This window comes from Diaphorina citri, unplaced genomic scaffold (genome assembly GCF_000475195.1).
Source record: "Diaphorina citri unplaced genomic scaffold, Diaci psyllid genome assembly version 1.1 scaffold1567, whole genome shotgun sequence".
Classification (NCBI taxonomy): domain Eukaryota; kingdom Metazoa; phylum Arthropoda; class Insecta; order Hemiptera; family Psyllidae; genus Diaphorina; species Diaphorina citri.
In genome coordinates, this window is record NW_007378993.1 from 25,372 (window position 1) to 51,597 (window position 26,226).

General features: G+C 39.3%; 1 protein-coding gene across 1 annotated transcript in view; it reads left to right on the forward strand.

Moving 5' to 3' along the window:
• Window positions 1-26,226, forward strand: part of LOC103516433 (3-hydroxy-3-methylglutaryl-coenzyme A reductase) — a gene marked incomplete at its 5' end in the record, with an annotated part of 37,317 nt that overhangs the window by 7,615 nt on the left and 3,476 nt on the right. The window contains 15 exons of the mRNA XM_026828830.1: window positions 3,500-3,620; window positions 5,704-5,843; window positions 6,823-6,980; window positions 9,776-10,125; window positions 10,779-10,957; window positions 11,188-11,304; window positions 13,804-13,998; window positions 14,519-14,605; window positions 14,693-14,849; window positions 15,370-15,470; window positions 16,874-17,058; window positions 18,007-18,181; window positions 18,415-18,515; window positions 19,380-19,387; window positions 22,380-22,522. Coding sequence (XP_026684631.1) covers window positions 3,500-3,620; window positions 5,704-5,843; window positions 6,823-6,980; window positions 9,776-10,125; window positions 10,779-10,957; window positions 11,188-11,304; window positions 13,804-13,998; window positions 14,519-14,605; window positions 14,693-14,849; window positions 15,370-15,470; window positions 16,874-17,058; window positions 18,007-18,181; window positions 18,415-18,515; window positions 19,380-19,387; window positions 22,380-22,522 — 2,217 coding nt within the window. The remainder of the gene's footprint in view (window positions 1-3,499; window positions 3,621-5,703; window positions 5,844-6,822; window positions 6,981-9,775; window positions 10,126-10,778; window positions 10,958-11,187; window positions 11,305-13,803; window positions 13,999-14,518; window positions 14,606-14,692; window positions 14,850-15,369; window positions 15,471-16,873; window positions 17,059-18,006; window positions 18,182-18,414; window positions 18,516-19,379; window positions 19,388-22,379; window positions 22,523-26,226) is intronic.

The following is a 26,226-nucleotide window of genomic DNA, read 5'->3' on the forward strand; positions in this document are numbered from 1 at the left end:
GTTCAGCTCCACCGTTATCAATTTCCTTCTTTCCTATAGGATAAAGAAAGTAAAAATTAAATTTCATATAAAAAATGAAATATTTCTATCAAGACAATTTTGATTGAAAAGGTGGTATTTTTTAAGATGGGATTATCAGTGCCAATTGTTGTCCAATTTAACTGGAATGTTACTGAACGTCAGAGGTTTTACCACAAGACTAGTTTTAGGACATATTGCTGAGTTCGTACATTTGACTAACTGGAACTTGGCCTGGTGCACTGCCGTGCGCTCACATTCAGTCATAACATAAGGCCAGCCGCTCGCTATGAGGTAGACCTGACAGGTACGGCTGAAAAGGTCCGGCTGTCAGGTCTGCCTCATACCTGATGAGTACACATACTATCAGGTAGACTAGACCTGACACCTGATCAGGTCTACCTGATAGTGAGTGGCTTGCGTCCTTCGTCTCAAAAAATTAGTTTCAATTCTTTAATTGAAAAATTCAGCCATTAGTGAGCCAAATAAAAATAGACTTGAATATTGTATATTGTGATGAGAAATAATAGATCAAGGCCAGGAACTGCAGACTACAAGATGGTGAAAACACTCACGTGAGTTCATAAAATAGGAACGTGGTATCCCTGCCGCCGTTTTAATTTCGTAGCAATGAAACAACTGCTACATCAGACTCGTGTGGTCTGTGTCGTAGCATGCCCATCCCGTAGTATGTCCCTCAGCAGATGGTGGGCGAGAAGAAACACAATAGGTACTTCCCATATAGGTGCTGGGTCAATACGAGAACACCAGAAAATAACCCGCTGAAATATTTGCAATTGAAACATGAGTGCTTTTTATTATTATTATTTTTTTTTTAGAAGCTTTATCATTTTCAATTTAACAAAAGATCTCTGTATTTTAAAATGTTGTCATAAATGAAGAAATTGATAAATGATTAAATAATGCAAAGTGTGGAATGTTGTTAAAACAAGAATATGCAATTAAAACCAAGTGAGGGATATGCCTCTCATCAGATGAGCGAGATACACTACTTCTCATTTTTTGTGCTGGGTCAACATGAGAACACCAGAAAGTAACCCGGTGAATCGGATTTTATGGAAGTGCATATTGCATATGCATTTGCATGTTTTGGCACTTTTTCGACGATTATGCATATAATAGAGAATTTCAGCATATAGTGCAGAATCCAATCCCTAGCCATTACTATTTTTTTTTAATATTACTGTTGTTATTACTATTATTTTTTTTTTATTTTGATTGCAGGCATAGCGAGTTTGTTCACCGTATGTTCCAGTTTTGTGTTCAGCTCCACCGTTATCAATTTCCTTCGCGGCGACCTTTCCGACCTTAAGTAAGCATCTCTCTAAAGTTTAACAACCTAAGGCTAGCCACTCACTATCAAGTAGACCTAACAGGTACAAAAAAAAAGGAAAAAAAGGGTTTATCAGATTTAGTCAGCCTGCGTTTTTGCTGGAGTTTTTGGAGCGGGGCAGACCTTTATTTCCGCAGTCTAACTTCAAGAATAAACGGACTTTTCAGTCCTATTCTTGTTCTCTGAAACTCGATTCCTCTCGTTCTTCCTATGGTTTAGTAGAGCTATCTTGGCAAAGGATTTTTTTTCTTCAATTTTCATTTCAAGGAGCTTCAGAAAATGGGGCTTCTGTATATTCGATTCCTTTAATGAAAAGAAATGTAAAGCTTCAGCCTGAACTGTGTAACAGACCCTGTATTAATAGGGTCAGTGATGCATTAGGGAGGAGAAGGAGAAAGAGAGAGGGGGGAAAGAGGAAGGAGAGGGAGAGAGAGGAGATAATGTCCTAATTAGATCTTCCCAATCAATGATGCGAAATAATCGAAATGCCATTTAATTAAAAATAGATTGTAAAACGTTGTGGAAAAAAAACTGGTGTGAACATCACACGACTTTCATCCGATTGCATTTTTCCCTCCCTATTTCCTATAGGATAAAGAAAGTAAAAATCAAATTTCACATAAAAAATGAAATATTTCTATCAAGACAATTTCGATTAAAAAGGTGGTATTTTTTAAAATGGGATTATCAGTGCCAATTGTTGTCCAATTTAACTGGAATGTTACTGAACGTCAGAGGTTTTACCACAAGACTAGTTTTAGGACATATGTATTGCTGAGTTCGTACATTTGACTAACTAAAACTTGGCCTGGTGCACTGCCGTGCGCTCACATTCAGTCATAACATAAGGCCAGCCGCTCGCTATGAGGTAGACCTGACAGGTACGGCTGAAAAGGTCCGGCTGTCAGGTCTGCCTGATACCTGATGAGTACACACACTGTCAGGTAGACCTGACACCTGATCAGGTCTACCTGATAGTGAGTGGCTGGCTTCCTTCGTCTCAAAAAATTATGACATATTATATAAAGTTTTAATTAATTGAAAAATTCAGCCATTAGTGAGCCAAATAAAAATAGACTTGATTGAATATTGTAGATTCTGATGAGAAATAATAGATCAAGGCCAGGAACTGCAGACTACAAGATGGTGAAAACACTCACGTGAGTTCATAAAATAGGAACGTGGTAGAAAACGTGTTTGGACAGACTCATTAGCTAATTAATCTCATTATATATTCGAAAATTTAATTTAATCTGATTAATCCAATATTAATGATGAATAATAATTGCATGTAAATTTTGGATGTGTCCCATGTAATTTTCCATTGGATTTAATAAAGAAGAAAAAAAAAAAAAAAAAAGAGTGTTTCCCTGCGCCGTTTTAATTTCGTAGCAATGAAACAACTGCTACATCAGACTCGTGTGGTCTGTGTCGTAGCATGCCCATCCCGTAGTATGTCCCTCAGCAGATGGTGGGCGAGAAGAAACACAATAGGTACTTCCCATATAGGTGCTGGGTCAATACGAGAACACCAGAAAATAACCCGGCTGAAATATTTGCAATTGAAACATGAGTGCATTTTTATTATTATTATTTTTTTTTTAGAAGCTTTATCATTTTCAATTTAACAAAAGATCTCTGTATTTTAAAATGTTGTCATAAATGAAGAAATTGATAAATGATTAAATATGCAAAGTGTGGAATGTTGTTAAAACAAGAATATATGCAATTAAAACCAAGGTGAGGATTTTGTTTAATTGCCTATTATTTATCAAACAATATTAACATTGATCAACAATAAATAACAAGTACAAAAAAATAATTAATAATAAAAAAAAAAATAATAATAATCGATAATATCAATAGAAAAAGATAAAGAAGAACAAGAAGAGAATAAGTAAAGACTAACAAGAATGTGAATATATGTAATAATGTTTTTATGTTTTATTTTTTTTTTTTTTTTTTTTTTTTTTGAAGAGGTTTGACAGAGATGTAATGCTATGGTATTATCGTAATAAATGAAGAAGATGAGATACACGTTCGAGTACGAATCTATTTTTATTATTATTATTGTTATTATTATTATTATTATTTTTAATTTTGTTCTTTTCTATTTTTTGTTTTCAGGTGTTCGTCGTATTGAAATGTTATGTTACTACGCCATCATGTCTGTTCTAGTCAACTATATCGTATTCATGTCGTTCTATCCTGCCTGCCTGTCCTTAATCTTAGAGGTAAGTGTTAGTACGTAAGTCAATGTGATTCAGTAACTCTTTCTATTTTTTTTCTCTCTTCCCGTTTTTCCGGTGATATTTCCTGGAATTTTTGTCTTTTGGAAACGAGGTAGAAAATATTTTTTTTTTTCTGTATAAAATAAGAGTAGGTTTTTTTTTTTTTTTCTTTTCAAGTGCAATTAATAGAAAAAAATCCAGTCTGGCTAGGGGACGTTAAACAGAGAGTAGACTAATGTCTGGCTGTGGGACTATAAACAGAGCGGAGTACAGCTAACCCCAACCAGCTATAGTCCCACAGCCAATAGTTTTAAAGGGCTCACTCTGCATTTAAGGAACAAGCTGGGCCCGTCCCTCCGGGAATTATTTAGTCCGTAGTTTATTCGATCAATACCTATGTACCTACCTAATTTGTTTAATATTCAGTTTATTATTATTCTTGATTTGATTTTTCGATTTTACTTTCATGTAAGTATACCTACCTAATTTGTTTAATATTCAGTTTATTATTATTCTTGATTTGATTTTTTGATTTTACTTTCATGTAATGAGAATCAAGACCAGATCCCGTTCTCCCTTTATTCCCAATATGAGGTTTAAGTCACCCATCCATTTATTGGCCTTGCTCGGCGTAGCTTAACATAGATGACGCTGAAACCGGTCTTAAAATAACGACTGAAGTGTTATCTAAAACTTTCTCGCTTTGAGTTCATAGGTTGTCGCGACAAATTTCAAGATCAGATAGCCTGCGTTCCTTGGAGGGGAGGGAACAGTGTTGCCGGATTTGGCCGTTCTCGGAGTATTTGCGACATACGAGATGTTGTAGCTTCGCCGTCACTAAGTCCCTGCCTGGTTGGGCTGCAAATGAAATAAAATCAGCATTAACTTGAATTGAAATTATTAGTATTTATCGTAAGGATTTTTTTTTCTTTTTTTTTTTTTTCAAAGGATATACATAAAATACAGAACAAAGGAACATTTAACAAAACCAGCCAGCCTAGTTAGCTTGGTTGGTAGGGCGTCTGCCTTGTAAGTGCTAGGCCGCGGGTTCTCGGAACGGCTGGCTTTCTCTTAGCCTGTCTTCCTTCTCTCTTCGATTTCGGGACGATAAGACCTTGGCAGTAAGAGTCTTCTCAGGGTGAACATTTCCAGGGTTCCGAATCGCAAGCTTTCCGTAGGTGTTATCCGTGTTACGGAAAACTCGACTCAACTTCCACAAGGAAAATAGGACCAGAATTAAAATAATAATAAGAATTATGAGTATGCATTAATTATTCAATAAATAAATGGAGAACTTTCCTTCCCAAAGCTTCAGAACCTTCTAGGAGGAAATAAAGGAGCCAGCAAAACGGTAATACCAATTAATAAAATGAAAATGTTAATTATTTTAACTTGTTAATAAAACTTTACATATGAAATAAGAATACTAATTTAGTGATTCTAAATTATTCATGAATTACTTGTGGTAAAGCAGAGCTTTTTTACAACTCTAATGGATATCACATAATTACCAAGTGCCTCTTTTGAAATCAATCTCCATATTTCCATCTATTTTAGTATCTTCTCCATCATATTCTTTTTACACTGGTAATGCGGGGCTCAACCACTTTTTTTTTTCTTCGCTGATAAAGGAAGTTCGAAACACGCTGATTGCAATAGAAATGCTTAAAATTTCATATTTGTTTCTTTCGAGTAACTTCCGTGGCCGAGTGGGTATCACACTAGGCTTGCACTCCGGAGGTCCCGGGTTCGATTTTCGGAGGGGTCAGAGTTTTCTTCGGCTCTTTAATCGATTAGCGACCAGTGGCGGCAGTGTACAAAAGATTGATAATACGACCAGATGAAAACTAATAGTAAAGAAGACTCTTGATAATGCTGTGATACCCACTGAAGTTGTGGAAGAGCTCAATCAGCTTTAACTTCCAAAAATATAAAAGAAAAGCAGGTGCTGAACCAAAATTTAGAAAATCAACCAGCAATTTTGGAGCACAACTCAATTTTTTTTTTTTTTTGCAGATTTGCATGCCCCAAGACAAGGTATATTCTATCTGTTCTTTTTTCTTCACAAATGGGTGACTTTGACTGTTTTCTTCTTCACAGATGGGTGACTCTGCGCGCAGATCAGCTGGTGATTGTGACTCTCCTCTCTGCCCTCCTCATCAAGTTCATTTTCTTCGAGCAAGACAAGAGCGGTCTGGTGTCCAAAGCCCTCAATGCTTCCCCCCATGTAACCGTGTCAAGTAAGCTTTGTCTTTTATCTTTATGTTGTTGTTTTCAAATGCTCGGAGTTGACTATTAGGTCATTTTCCTTATACAGTAGAACCCCTATTTTATGAACCTCGGTTATATGAACCCTCGATTATATGAACTTTTATATGGACCCCGATTTTATGAACTATCCTTTGTCCCAATTAGTTCATAAAATCCGGGTTCTATATGAATTTGATGGCACATTCGTTCTCTTTTGACAAAATTTTTGATGGCAAATTTGAGGAAATCAGGCTGTATGTCGTAAATTATAGGTGTAAAAAAAAGTGGATATAACTACGAAATTTTTTGATATTGGCTTGTTACAGGCGCATATTTCGTGAACTATCATTCCTAGAACCCTTACATGTACACCGATTGATTTCTCGTGAAAAGTTACATAGGAAAGACTCCTTGGGTTTTTTTACTATTGTAATAATAAAGGAAGGACGGACTAAAAAGCACAAGTCCTCACGATGGTTGACTGCGGTTCAGGACGAGCCAATCAAACATATGTAGCTAGAGACCATCACCCCGGTGTATGGCAGATACAAAAAAGATATCTTTTATTTATTCTGACATCACCATTCGGCTACAGCTGAAGCCGCTACAACAATAGAATAGAATACGGTTTGGACAGCTCGAAAATTGTTTTTGACATGAAATCTTACGAATAAGCAAAATTAAAAAGCAATTATTTTGATCATTAATGTTCTTTTGATCTGTTCTGGCTGGGGGACGTTAAACAGGGAGCATACCAGCCTGACTTTCCCTTGCTGAAGAAATAGCAAAGCTTGAGTGCGAAGGGCATCCACTTGTAAAATTTGTAGCCAAAACCAAACGTCAGCCCAAAGCAATCACCCTATTTAGATCTGATTGGGAGGCTGACGAAAAACGCCGACCCCGTCTGTACACAGGAAAAGGCGAAGAAAAAGAATAAGAAGATTAATGTTCTTTTGATATGTTCTTCAGCTTTCCAAATCGGACCAAGACACGGAGCGGCCCGTGTGGTATTTCAAATCGGCAGAATTCGTGAGGGCACTCAAAGAAGAAGGCAAGAAACCAAACCCGGTGGTACAACACGTGAAGGTCATCATGTCCGCGAGTCTAATGATCGTGCATGTGCTCAGGTGAGTAGAATCAGTGAAATTTAGTAGAATGTGTGAAACTTAGTAGAATCTGTGAAATATAGTATAATTCGCGAAATATAGTAGAATCCGCGAAATATAGTAGAATTCGTGAAATATAGTAGAATCCGTGAAATATAGTAGAATCCGTGAAATATGGTAGAATTCGCGAAATATAGTAGAATCCGTGAAATGTAGTAGAATCCGTGAAATATAGTAGAATCCGTGAAATATAGTAGAATTCGTGAATTATAGTAGAATTTGTGAAATGTAGTAGAATCCGTGAAATATAGTAGAATCCGTGAAATAGAGTAGAATTCGTGAAATAGAGTAGAATCCGTGAAATATAGTAGAATCCGTGAAATATAGTAGAATTCGTGAAATAGAGTAGAATCCGTGAAATATAGTAGAATCCGTGAAATATAGTAGAATTCGTGAAGGCGCTCGACTGGTTAACAGGAGGGCGTGGGTTCAATCCCAGCCGAGGTATGGAATTTTATCCTCAATATAATTTGTCCGTGAAATGTAATCCAAAAGTTGCAGCTCCGGCCTTACCTTGTGGCCGCAACGCAAAATCTTAAATGAGAAACCCCTACTTCTGACATATCTTATCGAAGGCCTTTGAAAACGTAGTCTTTTGGTACAGGTTTGAGCTCGATCCGACAAGCTGAGCCGAAGCTATGACCTTTGAATTTTTACATGTTCTTCCCAGCCTAGTTAGCTTGGTTGCTAGCGCGTCTGCCTTGTAAGCGCTAGGCCGCGGGTTCGATTCCCGGCCGGGGCGGATTTTATCCTGATGGGATAATGTTCGTTCTCGGAACGGCTGGCTTTCTCCTATCCTTCCTCCTCTCTTCGCTTCCGGGATAATAAGACCTCGGCAATTACAGTTCCCTCTACCAAACCTGTTTAAAAAAACTACGTGCTAGCCTAGTTAGCTTAGTTGGTAGTGCGTCTGCCTTGTAAGCGCTAGGCCGCGGGTTCGATTCCCGCCCGGGGCGGATTTTATCCTGATGGGATAATGTTCGTTCTCGGAACGGCTGGCTTTCTCCTATCCTGTCTTCCTTCTCTCTTCGATTTCGGGACGACTGCGTCTGCCTTGTAAGCGCTAGGCCGCGGGTTCGATTCCCGCCCGGGGCGGATTTTATCCTGATGGGATAATGTTCGGGTGGCGCGTCTGCCTTGTAAGCGCTAGGCCGCGGGTTCGATTCCCGCCCGGGACGGATTTTATCCTGATGGGATAATGTTCGTTCTCGCAACGGCTGGCTTTCTCCTATCCTGTCTTCCTTCTCTCTTCGATTTCGGGACGATAAGACCATAGCAGTTAAAGTTCCCTCTGTCAAACCTCTGTCTCGGCATTCCTGCGGAACCGCTCTTCCGATCTATCGTTTAAGAGAACCTCTACAAACCTGTTGAAAAAAAAAAACTACGTAAAGCCAAGCCTAATATTTGCCTCTCAAATATGTTTGTTTATTTTTGGCCGCCTAGATGGCTAATACTGATAGTTTTTTTCTTCGTGATTTGGTATTTTTCGCGAAACGCTCGCCTGGTAATTAGAAGGGTGTGCGTTCAGTCCCAGGCGAGGTATGAAATTTTATCATCAACATTATTTAAGAAGGCAAAGGGATTCTTTTGTCTAATAAAAAAATAATTTCCTTTAAATTTGGCAAAATGCTCATCACATGAAAAAACCTTATTTTTTTATTTATTATTATTATTATTATTTTTTTTTTTTTTGCAATATTATCTCGTGATTGCCCAGATAGTATAACCTGTACGGATACTAACCACGAGCAGCGTTGCTTAACTTAACTTGATTGATCTTTTTTTCTTTTTTTAAAAAATAAGTTTCCATTTATATTTGATTGACAAAAAACTCAGAACATACATTTTTCATATAAATGGTATACCCACCCGTATAAGCAGAGCTTGTGCCACGGATGGGGAAAAATAATAATAGGTATAATATTAATTTTACATAATTTAGACAGCCTCCGTAGTGGAGTGGGTATCACACTATCCGGAGGTCCCGGGTTTGGTTCCCGGCAGGTGTGAAGTATTTTCGGCTCTGTGCTTGGAGTTTGAGATGCACTCAGACTCGTGAGGACGATTGAGTAGCGGTACTTCAAACGAGTAGTGGCGGCATTACCATTGTAAAAAGATTATTGAAATATGAAAAATGATTGTGAAAAAGCTGTTCTAAAACAACTTACACTTTTTTTATAGGACTTAAAGTTGGCACGTACCTTACTGTTTGGGTACCTTACTGGTTGGTACAATACCAAACAGTAAGGTACGTGCCAACTTTAAGTCCTATAAAAAAAGTGTAAGTTAAGTGTGAGTGTTGGCAAACCAAAAATGTCAGAAAATTCTTGTCCTAAAACAAATAATTTGAGATTTGATTTTGATTACATATTACATATATCCATATTAACACGTTCACTTCCTTTCTCATCCCCGACAGGTGGATTTAACGCGCACGCCGCCAACATCGTCACCTCCTCCTAGACTTCTTACGAAGACCTTATCAGTTACAGTTCCCTCTATCAAATCTGTTTGGAAAAAAAAATCCCTTCTTGTTTGATGGGGAGTTTATCGTCACTGTCTAACTGCTAAGGTTTTTAGTGACGGAGATTTTCCCCACTAATCGGGGAGAAAAAAATCCCACTAATTCTTCGCCCCTTCCCTCCTTCTAGAGTCTAGAGTAGTCTAGACTCTAGACTATTACCAAAAAATCGAACAAATAACGAATAAATTTTTTTTCACTTTTTTAACATTCCTAACCTTGAAAATACCTTGAGAACACTCCTGAAGCAATTATTTTCCCTTGTATGGAAAGTTTGGTGCAATTTTTCATTGACGTGTTTTCTAGACAATTACCAAATCTTTCCCTCCCCCCCCCCTTCCAGGTGCTCGGGCAGTGTTGCGAGAACGTGATTGGCTACATCCCGGTGCCGGTGGGCGTGGCCGGGCCCCTCCTATTGGACGACCGCGTCGTTTTCGTTCCCATGGCAACCACGGAGGGGTGTCTGGTCGCGTCGACGAAGCGCGGGTGTCGCGCAGTCAGTGTGAACGGCGTGCGCTCGCAGGTTGTCGGCGATGGGATGTCGCGCGCGCCCGTGCTGAGGTTTCCGTCTTCCCGGCGCGCAAGGTGAGTGCCTGCATTTTATTCGATTCCATTCGTATTCTATCTGTTCCAAGTTCAACGCCGGAGGCACCTCTGCCACCTAACCTTTAAAGCAGGGATTGCTCTATTATGCATAGCGGAGGGAAGATCTATAAAAGAATTACTTCGTTAATTGCCATAAACCCGAGCTGTTTCCTTGTCAGTCGACAAAAACTTTAGCTATTTTCCCAAAGTTTTAGACGAGGAGGATTCAGCTCAAAGTTCAATGAGCTTGAGATGGAATTATTCCAAGGAATAATATAAAAATCCTATCCCATCCTATTATTATGTGATCAATTGATCATATTCTCAAGTAAATCATGGTAATAGAATCTTTCTTTTTATCAACCCATTAGTGCATAGCGTCCTATTTTTAAGACGCTCAAAAAATGGCCATAACTTGGTGACAATTTCTTTTTTATGGACCAAATTGATAGAACTGAAAGTTGAAATGTTTATCTATCACCTAACATGGCCAAAATTAAGATCCGTTTCTGTTCGATTTTTTGATCGATAAGGTCAAGATTTCCCAAGAGAAATCAAATCAAAATGAATTATTATGAATATTATACTTATTCTGGTGTAATATTTTTATTATTTTCTTATTCTATTCCAATCTGTTCTATTCTATGTTACAGCGAGGCTATGGAATGGCTACAGGACTCGGACAATTTCGCCTCACTCAAGACAAGTTTCGACTCATCCTCCCGGTTTGCCAAGCTGCGCAGAATCTCCGTGCGCATTGCGGGCCATGATTTATACGTGCGCTTTGTAGCTACCACAGGCGATGCCATGGGAATGAATATGCTGTCCAAAGGTAAGACTTGCGCCAGCCACTCACTATCAGGATTCCAGAACAGGTAAGGTGGATATCGCCTTACCTGACTTTGTTTCACTGTCGGAGGAAGCACTGTGCAATATACCTCCCCTTTTAGAGATTCTCTACCATCATTGCACAGGTGACATGTTTGGCAACAATGCCTATTTTTTTGCTGCCACATTGATCTGGACACACTATAGGTGATATTCCGTTCTGTTATTTTCTAGGCACAGAGCAAGCACTAACTACAATGAGTCTGACATTTCCCGACATGGATGTTCTGTCTCTGAGTGGAAACTATTGTTCTGATAAGAAACCTGCTGCTGTCAACTGGATCGAAGGTAACTAAACTGCAACGGAGCCTGAAACCTCCTGCTTTTTTGATACCTACACTTGAAAATTTCCATGTTAGATTGTTATCATGTAAATTTTGTAGTGTACCATTGACCGGAAGCCGGCATTGATATTGTAGCAAAATATTGGGCTGCTAGGGAAAAACTACTTTATTGTCCATTTTCGGATTTGTAAACAACAGATTGATAACAAAAATGTACTGTTGCCAGCCTAGTTAGCTTAGTTGGTAGTGCGTCTGTCTTGTAAGCGCTAGGCCGCGGGTTCGATTCCCGCCCGGGGCGGATTTTATCCTGATGGGATAATGTTCGTTCTCGGAAGGCTGGCTTTCTCCTATCCTGTCTTCCTTCTCTCTTCGATTTCGGGACGATAAGACCATAGCAGTTACAGTTCCCATCGTAGGCTTTCTCCTATCCTGTCTTCCTTCTCTCTTCGATTTCGGGACGATAACTAGCAGTTACAGTTCCCTCTGCTTTCTTCCACCTGGCTTCCTTCTCTCTTCGATTTCGGGACGATAAGACCATAGCAGTTACAGTTCCCTCTGTCAAACCTCTTTAAAATGGTTCGATTCCCGCCCGGGGCGGATTTTATCCTGATGGGATAATGTTCGTTCTCGGAACGGCTGGCTTTCTCCTATCCCTCTCTTCCTTCTCTCTTCGATTTCGGGACGATAAGACCATAGCAGTTACAGTTCCCTCTGTTAAACCTCTTTAAAAAAATTCCTTCTCTCTTGATTTTGGGACGATAAGACCATAGCAGTTACAGTTCCCTCTGTCAAACCTCTTAACAAAAAAATACATGTGTTTTTTTTTTTTATCCTGATGGGATAATGTTCGTTCTCGGAACGGCTGGCTTTCTCCTATCCTGTCTTCCTTCTCTCTTCGATTTCTCTAGCAGTCACAGTTCCCTCTGTCAAACCTCTTTAAAAAAAAACTTGATATTTGCATTCGCTTAAAAAAGTACAGTTACGGAACGGCTGGCTTTCTCCTATCCTGTCTTCCTTCTCTCTTCGATTTCGGGACGATAAGACCATAGCAGTTACAGTTCCCCCTGGCTTTCTCCTATCCTGTCTTCCTTCTCTCTTCGATTTCGGGACGATAAGACCATAGCAGTTACAGTTCCCTCTGTGTTCCTATCCTGTCTTCCTTCTCTCTTCGATTTCGGGACGATAAGACCATAGCAGTTACAGTTCCCTCTGTCGGCAGGCTTTCTCCTATCCTGTCTTCCTTCTCTCTTCGATTTCGGGACGATAATCGCTTTCTCCTATCCTGTCTTCCTTCTCTCTTCGATTTCGGGACGATAAGACCATAGCAGTTACAGTTCCCTCTGTCAACTTTCTTCCACCTGGCTTCCTTCTCTCTTCGACTTCGGGACGATAAGACCATAAATGCAGTTTCTTTGTGTTATTATATCACAACTCTTGGTGCTCACTGCAGTATTGTAGGATTTTTCTCAATATCTCAATAATCCTAACATCCAATGTTTACCTACCACGCTGGCACCGGTCGCTATGCGCATTTAAAAACCACTTTTTTGGAATCAGGGCACCCCGAAACGGATATTTCCACCCATTTCCCGATTTTGAAAATTTGGACCGATTGCAATACTTTCTCATTACCTTGTATAGGTTCCCTATACGTAAAGGTAATAGAAAGTAAAAATGGAATGAAAATATCTAAATTTGAAAATAGGTATAAGTACCTAAGCTGATACCTATTGAAAAATAGTGATAACAAAATGCGTAGATAGGTACCTATTCGATCTCTTTGAGCCCCTAACCCAAATCCCTATGGTAATAAGCTCACAGCGCGTCGTGCGATATTGGTAGATGACGTCATCACGGGAGTACAGTGTTGTCGCTAGGTATGATATCGGCGTGCTTGAGACTCTCATGTTCCGAGAGCTGTATCTCACGATCTAGTGAACGCATTTTCTTCGTTTTAGTCTCAATATTTTTTTTAATTTTTATAGTTTTTTCTGAGATAATAAAAAAAAATCATGAGAATCACCAATGCCGTTTTTTGTGTTATTATATCACAACTTTGGCGCTCACTGCAGCATTGTAGGATTTTCCAAATATTTCCATAATCCCAACAACCAATATTTACTTACCATGCTAACACTGGTCGCTATGTGCATAGCTACTCATTTTCCTCACGAGGCTGAGTTGGCCCCGCAACAGCTACCGTTTTTTGTGTTATTATTTCACAACTTTGGCGCTCACTGCAGCATTATAGGATTTTCCAAATATTTCCATAATCCAAACACCCAATATTTACTTACCATGCTAACACTGGTCGCTATGTGCATAGCTACTCATTTTCCTCACGAGGCTGAGTTGGCCCCGCAACAGCTAGTCACGGAATCAATCATTTGCATGATACAAATTTTTAAACCCCGCAGGGAATCGGACCCGGGTTTCCCGCGTGCAAGGCGAGCGCAGTGACCACGACACCATGGGAGCTGACCCTTTTTTCTTTTTATTTTCGCAGGAAGTGAAGGCGAAATCACCTCGTCGTCCGCCACTACCAGCACCTCCACTTCTGCCTCCTCTTCCCCTCATCACACCTCTCCCTCCTCCACTGATCTTACCATCACCAGTCCCGATGAACGAGATGCTACAGTCACTACAATCAGATCAGTGTCTGAACTATTGGACATTTATAAAGCCACGGATAAATTAGACGGTAAGTATAAGATGTGACAAACAGACAAGAAAGAAAAAAAAAAGAGCGAAAAGACAAACAAACAATCTAACAGATAGACAAACAAACAAGCAAACAAAACACAGAAACAATCAGAGAAACACACAAACAGTCGAACAAATCAACAACTGAACAAACAAACAACAAATAAACAATCAGACAAAAAACAAACAAACAATCGATCAGACTAACAAACACAAAGAAACAAACAATCACTGATCTAACCACCACCAGTCCCGAGGAACATGATGCTACAGTAACTACTGTGCGCTCTGTGTCTGAACTATTGGACATATATATAAGGCCATTGATAAATTAGACGGTAAGTATAAGATGTGTAATCGCGAAATTCTCGCCCTCCTGCAGGCAAATCATCTGGCCGAGTACAATTTGGAGAAAGAGTTGGGCGATTATGAGCGCGGCGTGCTTATTCGAGTAAATCATCTGTTCATTTTTAATGATTTTTTTCTCATACTTTTTCTCCGTTATTTTTCTTTTCCAGGCATGAGTAATCGCGAAATTCTCGCCCTCCTGCAGGCAAATCATCTGGCGGAGTACAATTTGGAGAAAGAGTTGGGAGATTATGAGCGCGGCGTGCTTATTCAAGTAAATCATCTGTTTATTTTTAATGATTTATTTTCTCATACTTTTTCTCTCCATTATTTTTCTTTTCCAGGCATGAGTAATCGCGAAATTCTCGCCCTCCTACAAGCGAATCATCTGGCGGAGTACAATTTGGAGAAAGAGTTGGGTGATTATGAGCGCGGCGTGCTTATTCGACGACACAACTACCTGGCTCAGATGAAAAGGGGAAGCAACGTGTTTGATGAATTGCCTTACAAGAACTACGACTATTCTAAGGTAAGATCGCCTAGTTAGCTTGGTTGGTAGCGTGTCTGCCTTTAAGGCGCTAGGCCGTGGGTTCGATTCCCGCCCGGGGCGGATTTTATTCTGAACGTATAAGGTTGGTCTCGGAACGGCTGGCTTTCTCCTATCCTCTCTTTGATGTCGGGACGATAAGACCTTTGGTATTGGTATAAGTAGGGCCATCGTCTATAATAAACGCCCTTACACTGCGACCTGGTTATATCTTTTGTGACTTTCCTTTTAGTTATCTAGAAGAGCGCCCTAGATCCTAGACTTAAATGAATTTTTTTTCTCGGAATTACTGGCTTTTCCTATCCTGTCTTCATTCTCTCTTCGCTTTTGGGACAATAAAGCCTTAGGCGTTACAAACTCTATCAAACGTCTTTTAAAAAAGTCCTTTGTCACAAAATTCTTAATGGTTCGAACTTTTTTTTTTCGCACTCTACCTAACCCCTATAATTTCGTATTTTCGTTTCTTTTTCACAGTCGCCTGGATGTTCGTAGTACCAGCACGGCGGATGATGGGTCTCGTCTATCCATGATTGTCAATGATACAACCAAACCCAGTGAAGATGATCCTATACAAGGCCTGATGAGGTAAGGGTTAACGTTCGATAAAAACATTTAAGGGTTAAAACGTGATAATTTTAAAAATCAATATCACTTATCACATTGTTACAAGGCAGACGCTTTCATATATGTTTCTTTCGAGTAACCTCCGTTGCCGAGTGGGTATCACACTAGACTTGCACTCCGGAGGTCCCGGGTTCGATTTTCGGAGGGGTCGGAGTTTTCTTCGGCTCTTCAATCGATTAGCGACCAGTGGCGGCAGTGTACAAAAGATTGATAATACGACCAGATGAAAACTAATAGTAAAGGAGACTCTTGGTAATGCTGTGATACCCACTGAAGTTGTGGAAGAGCTCAATCAGCTTTAACTTCCAAAAATATAAAAGAAAAGCAGGTGCTGAACCAAACCCTAGACTTCTTACGAAGACCTTATCAGTTACCGTTCCCTCTATCAAATCTGTTTGAAAAAAAAATCCCTTCTTGTTTGATGGGGAGTTTATCGTCTCTGTCTAACTGCTAAGGTTTTTAGTGACGGTGATTTTCCCCACTAATCGGGGACAAAAAAATCCCACTAATTCTTCGCCCCTTCCCTCCTTCTAGAGTCTAGAGTCTTTGGTAATTGTCTAGACTCTAGACAATTACCAAAAAATCGAACAAAAAACGAATAATTTTTTTTTTCACTTTTTTAACATTCCTAACCTTGAAACTACCTTGAGAATAGAATAGAATAGAATATACCTTGTTTATCCTGCCAGAATGAGACTGAAAAGTCCCTTTACTCCCGCAGTCTAAACAAGGTCAGTTCACGGCGAAAATACCTAAGAATGTGTCGCCCCTGGATTTAGGTGAGTGCGCCAGAGAGAGAGAGAGAGAGAGAGAGAGATAACTTGAAATGAAATATAATACAATCAAGACGTAAGCAAGAAGAATTTTAATGAAATCAATCATACAGAAGAAAACTATTCCTGAAAAGTGCCAATGGGTAATTATAGGAACAAAAGAAAGATGTTTTTAAGTTACATTAAATAAACCATTATTACTATCATTAAGCTAGAAATATATCTTAATCAACTCAGCTTGAGTCAACTAAGCAACTCAGGTCTGGCTGAGGGACCCAGGGAGCAGACCAGTGTTTTGCTGTGGGACAATAAATAGGGACCAGAGCAGCCAAACCCTAACCAGCCTGGCTAGCTGGAGGTTACAAAGGGTTTATCATGCTTAAAAGGTAAAGCACAGGTCCTCCTAATGGTTGACTGCGGTTCGGGACGGGCCAAGTAATCTTTGCTAGAGACCATCAACCCCCCTCGGTGCAGCTACACCGCTACAACAACAACAACAACAACAACAACAACAACAACAATTCAGGTTAAAACTTAATCAACTTCATTTTGAATTTTGTCTCCATTCTTTGTCTCTTCAGGCATGAGCAATCGTGAAATTCTCGCCCTCCTACAAGCGAATCATCTGGCGGAGTACAATTTGGAGAAAGAGTTGGGAGATTATGAGCGCGGCGTGCTTATTCGACGACACAACTACCTGGCTCAGATGAAACGGGGAAGCAGTGTGTTTGATGAATTGCCTTACAAGAACTACGACTATTCTAAGGTAAAATCGCCTAGTTAGCTTTGTTGGTAGCGTGTCTGCCTTTAAGGCGCTAGGCCGTGGGTTCGATTCCCGCCCGGGGCGGATTTTATCCTGCACGTATAAGGTTGGTCTCGGAACGACTGGCTTTCTCCTATCCTCTCTTTGATGTCGGGACGATAAGACCTTTGGTATTGGTATAAGTAGGGCCATCGTCTATAATAAACGCCCAGTCAGTTTTAATTCAAGTTTTTTCCTTCCCATCAGTTCTAACTGTAGGAAAATGGCCTAATAGCTAATTCCTTTGCAGTTGTAAACAACAGCAAACAGTTCTAATTTTATTTAGTCAGTCAATATGCTTAGGAGTGACGGACATCAAGGAGAAGATTGAAGAAAGGCAACTAAGATGGTTCCAAGTTCAACGCCGGAGGCACCCTCTGCCACCTAACCTTTAAAGCAGGGATTGCTCTTTTATGCATAGCAGAGGGAAGATCTATAAAAGAATCACTTCATTATTTGCCACAAACCCGAGCTGTTTCCTTGTCAGTCGACAAAAACTTTAGCTATTTTCCCAAAGTTTTAGACGAGGAGGATTCAGCTCAAAGTTCAATGAGCTTGAGATGGAATTATTCCAAGGAATATTATAAAAATCCTATCCCATCCTATTATTATGTGATCAATCGATCATATTCTCAAGTAAATCATGGTAATAGAATCTTTCTTTTTATCAACCCATTAGTGCATAGCGTCCTATTTTTAAGACACTCAGAGAAATGGCTATACTTTGGTGATGTTTTATGGTCCAAATTATTGATAGTACCTACTGAAAGTTGAAATGTTTATCTGTCACCTAACATCATACCTATTCTGATCAAAAATCTGATCAAAATCAATATCATACCTATTCTGTTGTACTATTTTTATTATTTACTTATTCTATTCCAATCTGTTCTATTCTATTCTTACAGCGAGGCTATGGAATGGCTACAGGACTCGGACAATTTCGCCTCACTCAAGACGAGTTTTGACGCATCCTCACGCTTCGCAAAGCTGCGCAGAATCTCCGTGCGCATTGCGGGTCATGATTTATACGTGCGCTTTGTAGCTACCACAGGCGATGCCATGGGAATGAATATGCTGTCCAAAGGTAAGACTAAGACTTGCGCCAGCCACTCACTATCAGGATTCCAGAACAGGTAAGGTGGATATCGCCTTACCTGACTTTGTTTCACTGTCGGAGGAAGCACTGTGCAATATACCTCCCCTTTTAGAGATTCTCTACCACTGCACATGTGACATGTTTGGCAACAATGCCTATTTTTTTGCTGTCACATTGATCTGGACACACTATAGGTGATATTCTGTTGTGTTATTTTCTAGGTACAGAACAAGCACTAACTACAATGAGTCTGACATTTCCCGACATGGATGTTCTGTCTCTGAGTGGAAACTATTGTTCTGATAAGAAACCTGCTGCTCTTTTATTTTACAAGTATTTTTTAATTGCTTCTTATTTATTGCAAACATGTAGGTATTTCAATACATTACCCATACATATGTTGTAGGTATTATTGAAAATACAGCAACTGCAACGGAGCCTGAAACCTCCTGCTTTTTTGATACCTACACTGAAAATTTCGATGTTAGATTGTTATCATGTAAATTTTGTAGAGTACCATTGACCGGAAGCCGGCATTGATATTGTAGCAAAATATTGGGCTGCTAGGGAAAAACTACTTTATTGTCCATTTTCGGATTTGATATTGAAACTACAGTCTACAAACCTTAGAACCTGAACTTACCAACTTGGATCTTAAAAGCTTTCTATTTATTGCAGATAAATTTCATAAGTACTTATAATCTGCTTCTTATTTATTGCAAACATGTATTTTTAACACTTTCTATGTTGTAGGTAATATGTACTTATTGAAATCAGACATAGATCTTAAAAGCTTTTTATTTATTGCATATAAATTTCATAAGTACTTATTAACTGCTTCGTATTTATTGCGAATATATATTTCGTCGCTAGAAAGTCAAAGGGGCGTAAGTGACAAAAAACAAACAAATGAGGTTAACACACAGACATACTACGTTGAAGAGGTACTATTTTGTAGCAAGCAGAAACAAACACAAATGTGTTTTTCATCAATGAGATTTTTTTTTTTTCTTTCTTTTGCCTCTCCTAAAAAATTTGATAAAATCACTTACGCCCCTTTGACTTTCTAGCGGCGATTTTTATATCTACATACATAAGTCCAGTTGTATTTTCCTTTCTGGAAACTTTCTTAACCGGTTTCCTATTGGAAACTGAAATGGCGCCTTACATACATAAACCAAGAAATAACTGGATTAGACAACGGGAGAATAGGTTAAAGAAGAATAACATCCCAGAACATGACATACAAAATCGAAGACAATATCATTTGCGGACGAGACGAGCCGACCCCAGCAGTTATAACTGAAAAGGGATTAAGGCCAGGGATATATATATAGGTGGCGGGTTTGACTCCACTTTGAGGGAGGAAAAAATAGTGAAAGGGTGTCACAAGTTTATGAAACTTATTAGGAATAGAATATACCTTGTTTATCCTGCTCGAATGAGACTAAAAAGTCCCTTTACCCCAGCAGTCTAAACAAGGTCTCGTGTATTTTATGGGTTTAACATGTGTGGTGTGTGCGCGTGTGTTGTGTTGAGTTGTGTCAATTTTAATTCTATATTTCCGTTCCATTGTTTCAGAACATCTTCGTCAGCAGCCCAGGCCTCGTCAGTGAGCACCTGTGTATCCTCATGATGATCACCACTCATAGTGATCGACAGCCCAATCAGCAATCAGCATGACGAGCCTTCGATCAGTATGAGCTCACGTGACGTGATGGATTAACATCTTAAGCTGCATACCAAAGAGCTAAGAAATTTGAAACGTTGTTGTTGTTTACTAATGCAAAGGAATTGATTATTATGTCATTTTCCTACGCGCGTCCCAATAGTTTCCTACAATATCATTGCTGGCTTCCACGGCAGGGCAAGTAATTAAGTGTGCTGCATTCATGGGTGATTGATGTGAGCATAATGGGCATATTGGGGAGTCAGCTTAATGGGCATATTGAAAAATTAATTGCACTTATGTACTTTCCGTCTGCGGAAAAAACCAATGTCAACGTCAAATATTGCACCAGGGAGTTGCAATCCTGATTGGTTAGCCATAGATTCGTATAAGTATAAGATTAACCCATCTTTTGGGAAAGTTGCCCTTACACCTATAGTTCATCCAGACTGTGACAGCAATAAGTCATCAACCCAAAATGAAAGAACCAATCAGATTGCAGGAAATCCTTACATTGTTGCAATTCAGGTATATACCTTCCCCTTTCTCTACCATTGCACATGTGACATGTTTGGCAACAATGCCTATTTTTTTGCTGCCACATTGATCTGGACACACTATAAGCCTCAGAGTGGGTGTATGGAGTGAAGCTGTGTTAAGAATACTGAAATGCTTCAAGCATTTCGTAGATTCGTATAAGCCCTAACTTTTAGGGACACCTAAGCCTGAGAGTGAACACGCTAAGTACTTAACTTTTATCTTATATTATAAGAACAAGATCCATTCACTCATTCACAGTTCACATTTCATAGTTCACACACTGATCGCTCTATCTCGAGAATCTCGAAATCAATGTTCATCCATTTATAGATTTTCTTTTATTGCTCCCTCTTTAACAACGCTCCCTTCACTCTAATCTTCGACGAAGAATCGCTTATAGCTCAGAGAATTTCTCTTCTCATTTTCACATTTTCTTGCTCCCTCTTTTCAGGTAAGCGGTATTATCATATACACATTTCTTGCTCTCTCAATTACAAAGCTCTTGTCATCACACAAGGGGACAAAGGAGGAACAACACAAAGCAAGATGCTTGTTCTTTGACGAAGCTTTGACAATATTTTCTCGTTTTCTTTTCACGTAGGTAAACGGTATTGTCATATTATTTTCACATTTATTTTCTTGCTCTCTCAATTACAAAGCTCTCCATATCACACAAGGGGACGAAGGAGGAATAGCACATCACTCTACTGTGGTAGAGGACCCGGTGCTTTTACCCATGTTTTTGAGGAACGCGATTTTATTTCGAATATCTGTGAAAGAGATATAGGATTGATAGAGGAAAATGGAGGTCTTATCGTCCCAAAATCGAAGAAAGAAAGGAAGAGGACAGGATAGAAGAAAGCCAGCCGGTCCGAGAACGAACCTTATCTGTTTAGCGCTTAGAAAGCAGACGTGCTAACCTTCAAGCCAACCAGGCTAACTAAAGATGTAGGTTTGGTAGAAGGAACCGTAACTGCTAAGGTCTTATTATTCCGAGACCGAAGAGAGAAGGATGACAGGATAGGAAAAAGCCAGGCGCTCCGAGAACGAATCTAATCTTTGTGGATAAAATCCACCCCCGGGCGGGAGTCGACCTAAAAAAAAAAAAAAAAAAAAAAAAAAAAAATGTACTGTATACAAAACTATCGACCCTCACAGAAAGTATACTCAGCTCTATTTCTTCATTTTTTTGCGAGGCTCGAAACTATGGTCAACGCTTCTATTCATCATCGTGGTTTATTTTCTCTTGGGTCGGGACTAGGCATGTCCGAATGTACAAATCTATAAAAATTCACCTTCGACAAAACTGCAACGGAGCCACCTTCGACAAAAATTTGTACTCATTTTTCGATTGCAAAATATTTCGACGGGTTACTTTCTGGTGTTCTCGTGTTGACCCAGCACCTAAATGGGAAGTATTGTGTCTCTTCTCGCTCATCTGATGAGAGGCATACTACGGGATGGGCATGCTACGACACAGACCACAAGCGTCTAATGTAGCAGTTGTTTCATCGCTACGAAATAAAAACGGCGGTGAAACACTCATCTTAAAAAAAAAAATTCTCACCTGTATATGTTGTTGTACACACTTCTGATCTTGAGCCTCTCTACGTCATCTTTTAAAAATAAAAAAAAAATAGACTCTTGAGTGGAAGGTAACCACTAGGCGAGGTCAACGCCGGAGGCGTTTTCTACCACCTAACCCTTAGAGCTCCATTATTATGTGGTCAAAACCTCAAATAAATGAGGATAAAATTTCATGCCTCGGCTGGGATCGAACCCACGACCTCCTGTTTACCAGGCGAGCGTCTTGACCACTACGCTACCGAAGCAGGCATAGCTCCTTTTTCTGAATTTACATTTCTCTGAGATGTGTCCACCATCAAACTCAATTTGAAATTTATTTAACCTATATGAAAAATATGTATAGAATGTCAAATAAAAATTACAAATTATATCTCTCTTTTTGTTTGATTCCGCAGGTCGTGGCAAATCCGTAGTAACAGAAGCCATCATACCCGAAGCCGTGGTAACCAAACTACTCAAAACTACCGTGGATGCACTGGTATCACTCAATATCAGCAAGAATCTGGTTGGCTCAGCCGTCGCTGGTAGTATAGGTAAGTGACCAATTGGGACGAGGGATTGGATTTCAACCAAAAAAAAATACGATTTTACAATTAAAAAAAAAAAAAAAAAAAAACAAAAAAAAAAAAAAAAAAAAAAAAACAATCCAAGGTTCGGGGCCCTTTAAATTTAAAGTGAGTTTAAATTAAACTCCGTTTAAGTTAAACTCTCGGATTAAACACTTTTTTGCCTATTTTTTTTGAATTTTTTCAAATCAGCCAGTCAGATTCCTGAATCCGAGAGTTAAATAACGGAGTTTAATTTAAACTCACTTTGTGTCCTCGGGGGTGAAAAAACTCGAAATTTGAATCCCGGTTGGTTAAATGTTCTTTATCGTCGTAATTTCGTGTTTGGCGAAGAATTTTATCCTTTAAATTTACGAGATCACTTCAAAAAAGAAGAACACAAATGGCTTTTGTTCTTCTTTTCAAGATGAATCTTCACAAAGTCATGTCAGAATCTATCAATATGAGATCACTTCACACCAGGTTCAGACTAGGCGAGGGTTAATAATAATAATAGTGCTTATTTATACTGCTCGCATAGGACTGAAAAGTCCCTTTACTCCAGCAGTAGGCTACCACTATTATTGTGGTCAAATTCTCAAATTAAATGAGGATAAAATCGAGAGGTGGAAGAGAAAGAGGCATTACCGGAAATTCCCAAGGACCGAAGACGTAATGTATGTGAATGTATGTTATGTATGTGTTAGATGAAAAGAAAATATAGGGAACATCCAACGAGAGGGAGGGAGAGGGAATATGTGGAGGGAGAGAGAGAAGGAGGAGGGGAAAAGAGAACAAAGTTTTCATTGAATTTTCTTTATATGAAGAAACGTTGGAGGGAGAAAGACGGAGAAAGAAAAAGAGAAGAGAGATGAAAAATGAAAAATCTTAATATGAATAAAAGAGAGAAAATAAGAGAAAAGAGCTTTCTCTCAAGGAAAGAGAAAAAGAAAGAACTTTATGCCTATTAGTCGTTATTCCAGGAATTCAGTAACTATCTATAGGTACGTATTTGAAAAAAGGACTAAGGGTTAGGTGGTAGAGAACGCTCCTGTCACAGAGGTTCCATCACTGACGACTTTAATGGCCTAACCCTACTTATTGCTTTTTTGAGTAAAACGGCTCTTCTATTGCGCCAATCTTATTGAAAATCCAGTCTCAAAATAAAATCGAAAAATTTGAAACTGTTTTAGTTAGTTTTTGCTCAATTTTATTTAACTTTATGTTTCTTAAATAAAATCAGTTGATTACCTAAATCTGAATAGTATTTCAGTTTCCTTAATCCGATGAGTTTAACTTGAATCAAGTTCAAATTCAGACCGTTTTCCAAGCCCATCCCGAACTTTAGACTTCGCTTCTTACGACCCATGTGCAGCGATGATATATGGAGAAAAAAACATTTTATTATTATTAAATTTTTAGCAAATTAAATTTTTTAATGTAATTTCTTTTCCTTCTTTTTGAGCACAACGAACGATGCTCTCTCTCTCTCTCTCTCTCTCTCTCTCTCTCTCTCTTACTCTTTTTTAATTTATGTTCCTCTAATGAAATCAGCTGACATCAAAAGTCAAAACAAGCTATGAAATTAATAGAATCCTAGAGAAATAGATGTGACACTAGTAGGTCCTTGTTTTGCTAAGGCTTTAGTTCGTTTACCTAGTGAAAAGGACCGATTTTACTTAGTTCTATATAAGGACCTGCTTTTACCTAGTTATGTTATAAGAACCTATAGCCTTTATCTCTGTACACAACTATTTCAGTAACGACTTTTTTTTAAAGAGGTTTGACAGAGGGAACTGTAACTGCTATGGTCTTATCGTCCCGAAAATCGAAGAGAGAAGGAAGACAGGATAGGAGAAAGCCAGCCGGTCCGAGAACGAACATTATCCCATCAGGATAAAATCCGCCCCGGGCGGGAATCGAACCCGCGGCCTAGCGCTTACAAGGCAGACGCACTATCAACTAAGCTAACTAGGCTGGTACTTTAATGGTTTACATAAATAAAGTGGTGAAATATTGGAGTCGAGAGAATGGCGAGGTAGGCCGAAGAAAAGGTGGAAGGATAGTGTGAATCAAGACCTGGGTGATGAAAATTTATCAGGACACGAGGTGCATAATAGGGCTGCCTGGAAAAGGCTGACAAGAAACGCGGACTTTAAGTTAAGGCCAACCACTCACGATCAGGTCCGCCTGTCAGCCATACCTGATGAGCACACACACTATCAGGCATGGCTGAAAAGGTCCGTCTGTCAGGTCTAGCTGAACAACATCTCAACTGTGAACAATTAGAGAATACCTGCACACACGATGACCTAAAGGAAGCCAACCAGAGAGCTGTTCAAGTTGCAAACTTCTGGAAGTTGAAGATTTAAAGGTGGTTCCGGAAACGGAAGGTAAGTAAGCTGATTAGCGAGAAAAGAAATTGACATTAATTTCCATCTTACTTTGTTCGTTCAAATAATTTATTTTCCCCATTTATTTCCCTGCAGGACCTCACCCTACCGTTCCGGGAGAGAATGCCCGTACCCTAGCCCGTATCATATGTGCCACTGTAATGGCAGGCGAACTATCTCTAATGTCTGCCCTGGCCGCCGGCCATCTTGTCAAGAGTCACCTCAAACACAACAGGTGAGTGACCAAGCTCAATGTAGCTTACCACAAGTGTTTCGTATATATATATGTGCTGAAATTGCCAATTCTTGTAGATCAATTCTTTTCTTTCAAATATCTACATAGGTAGTTTAAAAAAAATTACTCGCAATCAGCACTAGGGTGAGTGAAATTGCTTTGGGCTAACATTTGGTTTTAGCTACCAAAAAGTCAGTTTTAATTCAAGTTTTTTCCTTCCCATCAGTTCTAACTGTAGGAAAATGGCCTAATTCCTTTGCATTTGTAAACAACCACAAACAGTTCTAATTTTATTTAGTCAGTCAATATGCTTAGGAGTGACGGACATCAAGGAGAAGATTGAAGAAAGGCAACTAAGATGGTATGGGCATATACAAAGAAGACCGGACATCCGGACAACCACATGGTGAAGGAAGCAATGAAGATCAGTTTCAATCTAGATAAACAAAGAGGAAGACCAAGAAACAACTGGATTAGACAACAGGAGAATAGGTTAAAGAAGAATAACATCCCAGAACGTGACATACAAAATCGAAGACAATATCATTTGCGGACGAGACGAGCCGACCCCAGCAGTTTTAACTGAAAAGGGATTAAGGCCAGGGATATATATATAGAATAGAATATACCTTGTTTATCCTGCTCGAATGAGACTAAAAAGTCCCTTTACCCCAGCAGTCTAAACAAGGTCTCGTGGAAGCCGGCATTGATATTGTAGCAAAATATTTGGCTGCTAGGGAAAAACTACTTTATTGTCCATTTTCGGATTTGTAAACAACAGATTGATAACAAAAATGTACTGTTGCCAGCCTAGTTAGCTTAGTTGTAAGCGCTAGGTCTGTCTTGTAAGCGCTAGGCCGCGGGTTCGATTCCCGCCCGGGGCGGATTTTATCCTGATGGGATAATGTTCGTTCTCGGAACGGCTGGCTTTCTCCTATCCTGTCTTCCTTCTCTCTTCGATTTCGGGACGATAAGACCATAGCAGTTACAGTTCCCCCTGTCAAACCTCTTAAAAAAAAAAAAAAAAAAAAAAAAAAAAAAAAAAAAAAAAAAAAACAAAAAAA